Below are 11,540 nucleotides of genomic sequence, written 5' to 3' on the forward strand. Positions count from 1 at the left end.
ATTTTAGGCCACATTCCAACACTAATTTAATTTGAACTTAACAATATAAATCCTATTATGATGGGTTTGTTTCGTTCTCCCCTAAATATTAATTTTAAATCCTATTTCGGATTCTAAAATTTCAAGTTGGTTTCACTCCTTCCCCATTGATCTTCAATCTGAAATTGTTTCATTTTGATATTTAAACTTTAAAGATATCTATTTTAAACCTCAAATTTAAAATCAAACAAGAAAAATAACACTTTGATCTTTACCTTACAACTTAACAAGTTTTTTTTTTAGTATGTGCACTGGCATGTTAAAATGAGCACATTCAAGCCATATTGGTTTTAAAAAATGAGCATTGGGATTAAATATTACAGACAAATAATATAACAAGGACTCTAAAATTTATATTAAAAAAAAAAAAAAAAACCAATGATCAAACCTGAAAGTTGAATCAAAATTCAATGATCAAAATAAATCAACTCAACAATTTAGGGACAAAAACGAATTGGAAAAAAAAATTTAAAAATAAAATAAAATAAAAAAATAAAACCACAAACTCTCATAATTAATTACAGTGCTTAATGGAATAATACAACCATGGTCCCTTCGGGGACATCCGATTAATGCAATAAAACAACCATGACAGCAGAGACCAATGGCAAAACCAATGACGTATAAATTATAATCAGACAAAACTGCAGGAAAAACTGCTATGTCCTATACTAAGTAAAAACGAATAGTATAGTATGAAATAGATTAATGAGAACTTCTTAAATTTATTTACACAGAGAAAAAAAATCAACAATGGTTAAGAAGGCATCAACTTTACCTCAGAATTCTGTGTTCGGCGGTATTTTCCAATCAAGCAGCCGCTCGTTTGAGAAATTTTCTTTTATGCATGATATGGATATGATCTCTCATATCTCATGAACATAGAAAGAAATGGTTTTTGTATCATATTAGAATCATATATGAACATAGAAAGAAATGGTTTGTATCATATTAGAATCATACTTTTCCTTCATATTGGAAAAATTGTTTGTAATCCTGCTGCAAAGTTGCCAAGGTGTTTCTACATGGACCTTCTGCAGAAACAACACAAAAAGTAATAATGTTAACCTTTTGCGCATTCATCTTTGTCCTTTGAGAAAACCATGTCAACCAGCGATACTTACCGCCAAATACAGTGTGAAGGTATTGAAGATCCTCTGCTGAACAAGCATCTATTAAAGCATAGACACCAGGCCTTAACGCTTCATTGATTTCCCTGCAACGGAATTTTCGATTTTACAATAATGAGTTACACATTCAAGAAAATCTTTACCAAATTCAGGTAAAGTTGAAGAGATACAGCCTTTTAATTTCCTCGATAGTTCTACTTTTTAATAACTCAACCGCTGTTTATGCCAAGACAAATGGATAATGTTACATACTCATGTTAGTAAGCATGTGAACTTATAATTTGCTAAAAAATTTCTTAGAAGTTCAAGGATGCAAACCTTCTAATTCCTGATTTTAAGGGACCGTGTCCCGAGTAAACCCAAACGTAATTTGAAAGAAACAGGGAGCAGTGTCGCCCTACAATATCCCGCTGTTGTCTTATCTGTGTCATGGAGTAGAAAAGGAGTATGTCACTTGAACAAACAAAACATGAAACAAATGAATAGAACTTCATTTAGTATCGAAGTGAAACTCTGAATAGTATGCAATATTAACAAGTCAACCATAAATTATCTGAACTGATTTAAATTATCGACCTAATTACCAAGAGTACTTAGCTGAACTGAGAAAACATTTTAATGGTGAATAGAATTCCAATAAGTTTATTGGAAAGTTCACAAATAACATATTTGGGGAAAAGAAAACATGGACTTCGTAACAGCCCCCCATGAACATTTCCGGGCTACAATAGTTGTAGCAATTAAAAAAAAAATGAAAGTCATCCATCATAAACACTCGTTGTAGCTCAGAACATTATATTATAGAGGGTACAATGACACTAATTCTACTAATACAAGATTGGTCAAAGTAAAACAAAAACTTGCACACGCTTAAAACCACATGTAAGAATTTGGTTCAAAAGTAGTTAAACGTACGAAGGCTTGATTATCAACTTGTAAAAGCAACAAAGAATTAGGGTGTCTTTGGGATTAACTTTTCAAGTATATAATTTTAAAAATAAGTCATTTTAGAAATAATTAAAGTATTTGACAACCATTCAAAATAATTTTTAAAACACTTTCAAAGATTATTTTAAATAGTTTTTATCAAGAGTTTAAATAAAAATGACTCCTTCATTTTGTATAGTTGGAGTCCCTTCTTGCAGTGGGGGTCTCCCCTTTTTGTGGACTTGTTTTTTTTTACGCCCGTGTATTCTTTCATCTTTTTCTCGATGAAAGTTGTTCTCATAAAAAATTGATTTCTTTTGGAAAATATTTTTTTCTCTAGTCAATCTAAACAAACCCTTAATCTTGACAATGAAAGAGAAGAATTACATAAATGCTGATGCTATTTAGGTTGTAGGACACAAGTCATAAATAGTTATCAAGAAACATTGATGGACATATCAAACCTCTTCATAAATCCTTCGGAGAAAAGATGCACACTTTACTCCCTCTTCTACTTTCCATGAAAAGTAACCACCCATAAATTTCGGGTCTGGACCTACTCTTTCAAGGGAATGAAGAAGAACAGATACTGATGCCTGTAGTTGAGCAATGGAACGCTTGCACTCACTATGAACAATGAAGAAATTAGTTCAAGAATAAAAGGTTTTAAGCCAAGGCACAATAAAACAATCAAAATTGAAGCCCACGACTGATATCAATTTGATTCAAGAAACATAAAACACGCGTAATAGAGGAGAAAAAATAACAAAAAAGTTACAGCAATCTGCGAAGACAGAACGAATTACTAGAGTTATATCAAGATTCTGAACTTATTTACAATTACATCAACTTAAAAACATAAAAAAGCAACTATTTTCATGCTTCTAGCTTCACAAGACAAGATTACAATCAATTGTTCAAACTGGAATAAGTTGTACTTTATGTAGTTAAATGGACAACATATTTCAAGGATCATCTGCAATGAAACGTAAAGAAACTAGTATTGTATCCAATTATCAAGCAAGAATAAATTGCCAATAGAAAATGATCAAACAAACGAAAAATATGAAATACTCTGCGTAGACAGCCACCGAAAATTACCTTTACAACTAAAGTCCCAATGCTAAATCATACCTTTTACGATGCTTGAGAATAGTGTATAATAAGCGGCAGCAGCCAGCAAAAAGGTCTATTGAGAATTGTTTGTCTATAATAGAATTACTCGTGGGTACAACTACATTGGAGGCTTCCTGAGCCGAGATCAACGAACATTCTGATTCAATTGGAATTCCTGGGAGCTTAAGAGAGAGAGTTTTGAAAAGTGCTGCAGGAATGCGTAAACACTGTGCTACATGCCAAACATTCATTTGGAAAAGAGCATGCTTCCCGGAAACTCTTGTAAGTACTTCAATAGACATAAGAATGACTGATCCCGGATCTGGATCACTCCTATTTTTCGTGGCAATCATTCTTACATAGAAAATTTGTGGACTTTGCAAGTGTAGAACTATGCTAAACAGAGCAGCAGTTAAGCTCTCAATGTGTCTTTTAATCACACCCATGCATTTACGTCCTAAAAAAGAAAAAGAAGAAATTTAAGTTGCATAAAAAATTTGTTTTGAAGAAAAGTTTATTGGAAGAATACATATAGAGAACAAACTAAAAAAATACCGACTGGAATAATAACCTTTTGGTTTAATTGCTCCTACATACAGATAATACAACATATGAGACTATGGCAAAGTAACATACAAAAAACATAAACCTTGCAATATAAGATAATATGGAGTTCCATCTCAAATCCAATTGGCGACGAGAGTAGCTCATCTATCTTATAAAGAGTGTGAGATCCCTTGATTTTACCAACATGGGATCCTCAACATGCCCCCTCAAGATAGTGTCTCTTTTGAGTTCACCATTCTTGATCAAATCTCAATTTCTTTTTATTGGACCAAATAACCGTTCGGGCTTTATGAGCTTTGATACCAAATTAGATAATATGGGATTCCATCTCAAAACCAATTGACAATAAAAGGAGTAGCTCATCTAACTTATAAAGAGTGTGAGGTCTCTTTATTTTACCTATGTGAGATTCTCAACATGCAATACATGCTAAAAACACTTAATAAGACTATCTATTTAAATGGCTGGAAAAGAAGAAGACTCCTAAGGACTCCATCAAAAAGACAAAGCACATGGTACAATTTTTTTTTTTTGTTTTAATAAAAACAACTTTCATTAAGAAAAAGGGAAAGAAAACAAGGGCAAGGTGATTAAAAATTACCTGAAACAAATTCAAGCACCAAATCCAAGCACTCAACACCAGCTGCAACAACTGAGGAACACCTTCCTCCATCTTCACTTCCGGAATATAATTCATATATCGTTGTACAACCTTCCTGCACTCCAACTAGGGCTCTCTCAATAGCCTGAACTGCAGATAGGAGATGCAATTCCGAGGCTTCCCTTATGAACACTTTGAATGACATTCTCAATGAAGATTTAAATTCATCCATGCAGTAAACTCCAGGAAAAGACGATTCTTTGAATAATCCCCCATCAAGAGTCTTTGTAGTGGACTCCGTCTCATGTGATGCTAAAGTAGCTCCTTTTCCCTGTAGACAAATGCACTTTCCTACAGCTTTCAAATGTAGATTTATAAGTTTAGAATATATATTCCGGGACTGCACAGGATCAGCAAAAGGAAAAAGATGGCCTAATTCCTCCAAATACTTTAGAACACCATCTAAGCATGAAAGCACAAATGGTTGTGGCACTTCAACCATATCCACAAATTCTAGCAACAAGAATCTTGAAATGCTAATTAGGATGGTCATAGACCTTGATGACAAAGGAGTGGTATCATATTGCTTATGCAATCTCAAAATTCTTGAAGCAGCAAGAAATAGCTGCTTAAGTGCAAATTCTGCTTCAGGGTAGGAACCTTTCAGCAGACCTCGAAAAAAGGGTTGGTTCAAGGATTGCATCTCAATTGACTTAGCCTCGTTGAGAACAGATGCAAAACTGCTTTTATTCTCCACTTTCAACCTTCTCCTTTTTGTGCTAGCATTTTCACTTTTATCATCACGATAAAAAGATTCTAATTCGTGAAGTTCACTAAATGATGTATCGGCCTCAGAGTTGTGCTTACCAGAGAGCTCATTCACAATCAACAGGTCTTGAGATGCTTGATAATCACACAATTTTGTCGGCCATTGACTGTCTCTATCAAGAAACATGTCCAAGATGAGGCCTAAAAATTCTGAAATTGCATTCATGCAATGATTCAGTCGAGAACTATATTCACATTTCAACTTGATTGATTTCACATGACGGTTACCATTCCTGAAATCAGTGTGGTCAATAGCAGATGCTAGGCCCCACAAAAATCCATTGAGGCAAGAAGCTAGAGAATTAAATTTACACATATCCGTACTGTTTTTAGCATCTCCAACTGCAAAATTAGACTTCTTCAGAGAGAGAAGTTCACTCTCCACCTGTTCCTCCAGACTGTTAATCATTTGAATTGCACTATTGCATACTTCTACACTGTGGATGGAATCTAAACATAGATCGTCTCCATCATTTAGTTCTTGGCAAACATCCTGGTGTTGCTCCTTGCAGGGTTTGTTGTCATTTACACTTATGCAGAGCGCCTCCTTAAATTGATATTTGCTAGTTGTTAAAAACAAGTATGATGTATGATCCATCAATGAAAAGATGATGTCCTTAATTTGTCTGTCTGTACCTCCCCGAGAAGCTTCTTGAATTTGATTAATAAGTGATAAAGACTTAAAAAGCCATAAAACAGGAAATCGATTTTCAGATGGAATTGGAGTAGATGAGCTTTGTCTATTATCAGCCTCATAGTAAGCCGTAAATATATATTTCAAAGCCTTCCGACAAGATGCAAACAATTTGAGGAGTTCAAATTGATTTGAACATAGAGCTGTCTGATTATCTAATAAAGCATTCACCAATATCCTGGAAAACAAAAGAAAAGTAAAAAAGAAATAAATTTCAAAGGCTATTAACTATGACACTCCAAGAAGCTACATAACAAACCAGCTTCCCAGACTCACTTGAGATTGTTTTGTTATTCTATTATTTATTGTCTAATTAATAACATAGATATGAAAATAATGACATACAACAAGATGCATCCTACTGTAGAAGAGTGTGTTCTATATCATCCTGCAAACTAAGAAACATCATATTCAGGCACCATTAATAGGAAGAGAGAGCAAAGAAGATGCATACCTTTCAAGTTCGAGAACATATGTCGTATAAAGGGAAAAGGACCTTGAACTCATATTTCCCATTGGCATCAAACATAAAAGGTTAATCAAATATTTACAATCTCTGATTCCCCTATTGCTTTGACGTGACTCACCCTTCAACTTGCAATCTTCTGTATGCAACATATCAGATGAACGATTGTCAAGGAGAGCATTATCATCAGGAGTACGTTGGCCACTGCAAATGCCTATAGTTAAGCACTCAAGTGTGGCTATCACCTCCATCCAATCAGCTGGACTTCTATAAATAACATGAAAATATGATAATAACGAAGCCTTTAACTCACGACAAAACCTTGATGGCATAAACCTGCATACAAACTAATAGAATAGACAGTGTTGTCATCATGTGATATAATAAACTTCATAAACACTAAGAAATTTGAAAAAAAAAAATCAATAGACAGAAGGTATTGACAGCAATGAAACCTTCAAAAGACAATAACAATCATGTTCAAACCAAAACTAAAGAATAAATTGTTCTCTTTTTTCCTTGAAAATACAAAGAGAGTGAGAGGGTGGGTAGTATTTGTTTCAGTGTCTTACTCTGTGTTCATAAAAGATAGGATCACTTAGAACAGCTGATGAAATTTGTTGCAGAGACACTTTCTTTGGCTGCCGATATCCACAGGTTTGTTGTGTTCCAATCTTAGTATGATTGCTTGCAAAGAAGCAAAGAGACGTAGGAATTAAAAAAGAAATAAACATTTTTAACTTCTTTTTAGCAGCATGAGTCACCCAAATATCAATATTCTGGCAAACAATCCACCAAACTGCTGTGGGGAATGACCTTTTATTCACATTAGAAATATTAAAGTCCCATTCATCGATCTCACTAAGTATTTCAGTAGATTTATCATTTGAAGTTGCATTTCTTTTATGACGTTTAGCTACTAAAGATAAATGGCTCATCACAAAATCAGTAAGATCTTCTGCTTCTTTTCGCAAAACAGAGACAAGCCTTCCAAACTTTTTTCTCTTTTTCTGTAACACTGACAAATCATCATCACTAAGCACCTCAACCTGCATCAAATTTTCATTTCTCTGGTGCAAATACTCGAGAGAGCCTATTTGCTTATTCAAATCCACTAACCTCTGAATAGCCATGGTAAGCAATACATAAATCAAAGGGTACCAACCTACGTTGGTGCTTTGATGATAAAGACTACAAACAGATTCCACAACAAAAAGAACAGAAGCTGAAGGTTGAATTATCCACGAAAAATATCCTTCATCACTCCAATCAGTCCTCTGCATCCAATCACAAGCAGAATAGGCCATGAATGAGTCTCCAGTTGCTGTTGACATCTTTCTAGACGAACTTGGGGGCATCAGGCTAATTGCTTGCCTGTACAGGCTCCGGCAGGACATGTACAAGCGAAAGAAGAAAATAAAGACCCAATGACTGGCCACTCCAAATCCAAGACAATTTTCTTCATTAGCAACCAAATCATCCCATGTTTTTCCCATGACAGCAAGGAAGAATGCTTTGGCACCATCTGACTGTAGTCCAACTAAACTACTCATGCAAGGACGTATTGCTGAAACCAAGTTCGCAATTAAAGTTCCAACTTGGAAAGCATTGCCAGATGTGATCATCAGTGAATCCAATATCAGAGCATATACTTCAGAGAACCCTCTCCCAAGAAGCACAGGTTGCATATCTGAGCCCCCTGTCTTGTTTCTTATAATCAAGTTCAGATTACACAGTTTCAACCATCCTAAAGTCTCTGTCACATCCTCAGTTAACTGCTGAATAATTCCACTAGCTTGCCCTTCGGGTATATATTTAATAGCTTTATGGATTGCAAATTTTATATCTTGGGAAGAAAGTAACATCCCAACTGATTTACCATAGGCTTCATGACCTAAAGAAGTCATAAAGCTGGCATATTCTTTTTCAGTTTCACCTTCATTTGATACCACTGCCCTCATAGCTTTACATAGAGCAAAAATACTGATGTTGACCTACAATAGAAAATATACAAAAAAGGAGTGACCATGGTTTAGTATATTGAAAATTTAAGATTAAGTCAAAAAAATTTGCAAAACAAGTTATAAAACAAAAAAAAATATTATGAGAGTGAAACAATATGAAGACAAATCAAGACAAATCAAGACAAATTTCAGATGATAATCCAAAGTCTTAATACTAACCTGCCGCAGCTGACTATATAACACGACCAGTTGACATCCAAGCTCTTGAATCTTGGAAGTTAACAAGTGTTGTTTAGATACGCTTGTGAAAGAAAGATTAAAAGCAGAGTAAGAAAGGATTAGCATCCATAAGCTCACCAAATCATTCTCAATCACATCATATTCAATTTCCAGAAGATAGCCAAGAGTCACCAGTATCTCATTTGCTGCTAAAACAAACACTTCCAGGTCTATATTGCTTTCTATCTCAAGCCTCGATAATAATAGTAAATGAGAGGAAACCAACATTATTGTATCATACACCTTTTTTAAGAAATTATGGCAAGCCCCTTCAGAGTTATCCTCAGTTCTCAAGTACACATTTTCCTTCATAAAACTTGCGAGTACATTATTTATTGATTTGAGTAAGGAATGAACATCTGACAAGGTTGATCCCAGTTTAATCTCAGCGCTAATGAGTTCAATTGTTTGAAGTAAAGGATGCAAAATCTGTACAAAAAACTCAAAAAGAGACCTCCTTATTTCTGTACTCAAATTGCTCTCGTTATTGCTTTTCTCTGATAGTCCATCGGGACTTCCTAGAAGCGCAAAAGATGCATGACTTGATATATCATCCCTCAAAGGTCCCAAAAGACCCATTGTGTTATTCAGTTTGGTGTCCTCAAATGACATTGAAGCCTCTTTCACCTTTTTAACTCTGACAACAAGCACATGAAACAATTCTCCTACTGCACCCAACGCCAAAAACTTCTTTCCTGCAACTAGTTTTTGCACTTTATCAAATAAATGTCTATGGTAGCTCATAATATGTGCTTTAGACTCTTCCAATTTCTCATCATGGGATTTCATAACCTTTTCTGGACCATGTAAGCACAAAAATCCTTCGATATGCACAGTATGAAACAAAGCATGAGATAGAACTTCTTCAAGTAACTTCATCAAAGTTCTTGTCCAATAATGCTTACATCCATCAGCTTTAAGGCTTATATCACACAATAATTGCAGTAAACGTTCCAAAAGCTTATTGACAAAATTGTGAAATCCAGTTTTCTTGGTAGGGTGAATCCACAAAAATTTAGCAAAAGGTTCAAGCATCATACACGAAAATTTAATAGCAAAAGTGCCTACATCTCCACCTTCCAAGTTATTTACATAAATTATGTGAAGAAACTCGAGCGCTGCATCAATTGTAGAAATCCAAGCATCTAAATTCTCGTTGGATAGACCAAGGTGGGGCGAAAATACTAAAGAAACACAATCAAGCACGATATTGTACAACTTGAAACAATCCCCACCAAATAACTCTTCTTTTGAACTCAACGAAGCAGCTAGTAGGGATATCGCATGCCTTGTAACAAAACAAAAGGCATGCAAAAGATTTTTTGAGAGGTTCAAAGTGATGCGTGTTTTCACTGATTCTTCCAAACAAAATTTAAAAACCTCCCAGCATCTATAATCTAAGCATGGCTCAACAACTACGTTAATATGTTTTCCACCATCATTCTTGGTTTTCTTTTGAGATGAAATCAACAATGACTGCACCCAATCACTAAGAAAAACTATCAAGCGCGATATTTTTACCGTATCATAACATTTATCTTTCTCTTTCAACTTCGAGTTTACAAAGCCAAAAACGGCTTCGACCTTCCTGCATTCAAACCACCGAATAGCATTAGACAAAAACTTACACAGATTCCAAGCAAAACTAAGGAATTTCGCCGTAACATATATGCAAAGATAAAGTGTGAAAGAAACAAACTTTTGTTGGTCGAGCTCTTTGTTCTGAACAAACAAAATCAATTCCAAGTTCCTCCATGGACCACCTTCTTCAGACTCTTGAGACACTTCTCTTTGCGCCAACTTCTCAACCCGTTCTGTTTCATCTACATCTTCCACTTCCGCTGAGATGAAAACTCGAGCAGACTTGGAAGGCCTAACAGTTTTTATAGGACTCTTTAGCTTCCTCTTTTTACTCTTCATCTTTGAATTCTTCTCTTTCGACTCTACCTCCACCATTAACAACATCCACTAAATCACTGCTAGATTTACTTGCAACTGCATTGTGAATGGCATGACCCTTCAAAATAATAGAAAAACAATCACAGATGGAATGCGATATGACTAGTCTGATTTAGGGGTTTGAAAAATGAAACTCACTCACCATCCCTATCAATTGATATTCATAATCACGGCCATAACATAGGGATTTTTTTAAATTAATTATCTTGAATTGCGTCTTCTTCGACAACAAAGAAAAGAAAAACCAATTTAATGATCAATATGTCAGCAAAGAGACCAACAAAGAAAACAACATTTCTTTTAACACTACAAATGATTACCCCCAATTTAAAAAACTCTTCAGACCGCTTACGAACGATTTACAAAGTCGACGGTGAGTGTGTACTTAGCAAATTTCATGAAACAAGACAAAACACTGCTGAGTAGTTCAAAGTGTGGTTCGACTAGGGAACGTTGCTGTGGGCGCTGGAGTATGGTGTGGACGTCGTTCGTCGCTACTCTAAGATTCCGGTGAGGAGAAAACAGAAGGGAAGTGATGGTACGCTGGGGTCGCCGTTTGCTGCTGTGCTCGTGCGCAAGTGTTGCCGGCGTGGCTACAGATACATGATTCAAAAAATTGTGTAGGTTATGTGAATTAAATTAAAATATACAAATTATTGTGGAATATTTATTAGATATTACAAATGATATAATAAAATAGATGTCCATTAAATGAATTAGGGTGTAGATTTGATTAGTTAGTGTTTGAAATTTGCCCAAACAACTCTTTTACTTCATTAAACTACCCTATCACCTTACCTATTCTTAAAAAAAAAAAAAAATAAATAAAAAAATAGATGTTCATGCATAAGTGTCCTAGTGCATATCATCCATGTTAGCCATATATCTTGAGACGTTTATGTAATATAGGATTGGCAATGGGACGAGGGCAGAGAGGAATTCTCATCCCTATCCCTGCAAGGAGAATAAT

At 35.0% G+C, this 11,540-nt stretch overlaps 1 protein-coding gene across 5 annotated transcripts; it reads right to left on the reverse strand.

Annotated features, from left to right (window-relative positions):
* Positions 1-711: 711 nt before the first annotated feature.
* On the reverse strand, positions 712-11,211 carry LOC120089295. Of its 5 annotated transcripts, none has more exons than XM_039046724.1 (12): positions 10,891-11,211; positions 10,713-10,787; positions 10,311-10,628; positions 8,552-10,199; positions 6,941-8,362; positions 6,357-6,715; positions 4,381-6,080; positions 3,231-3,669; positions 2,561-2,723; positions 1,488-1,591; positions 1,164-1,255; positions 712-1,073 (listed from the first exon to the last, which is right to left on the reverse strand). In XM_039046724.1, exons 3-12 carry the CDS (start codon positions 10,574-10,576, stop codon positions 997-999), a joined length of 6,270 nt encoding a protein of 2,089 aa, XP_038902652.1. In that variant the 5' UTR covers positions 10,577-10,628; positions 10,713-10,787; positions 10,891-11,211; the 3' UTR covers positions 712-996. The 5 variants fall into 5 exon arrangements, with proteins under 5 accessions (XP_038902652.1, XP_038902653.1, XP_038902654.1 ...); XM_039046725.1 differs by having other exon boundaries at positions 10,713-10,790; XM_039046726.1 differs by lacking the exon at positions 10,713-10,787 and having other exon boundaries at positions 10,956-11,211.
* Positions 11,212-11,540: the final 329 nt, after the last annotated feature.

Source organism: Benincasa hispida, chromosome 10 (genome assembly GCF_009727055.1).
Source record: "Benincasa hispida cultivar B227 chromosome 10, ASM972705v1, whole genome shotgun sequence".
Lineage (NCBI taxonomy): Eukaryota > Viridiplantae > Streptophyta > Magnoliopsida > Cucurbitales > Cucurbitaceae > Benincasa > Benincasa hispida.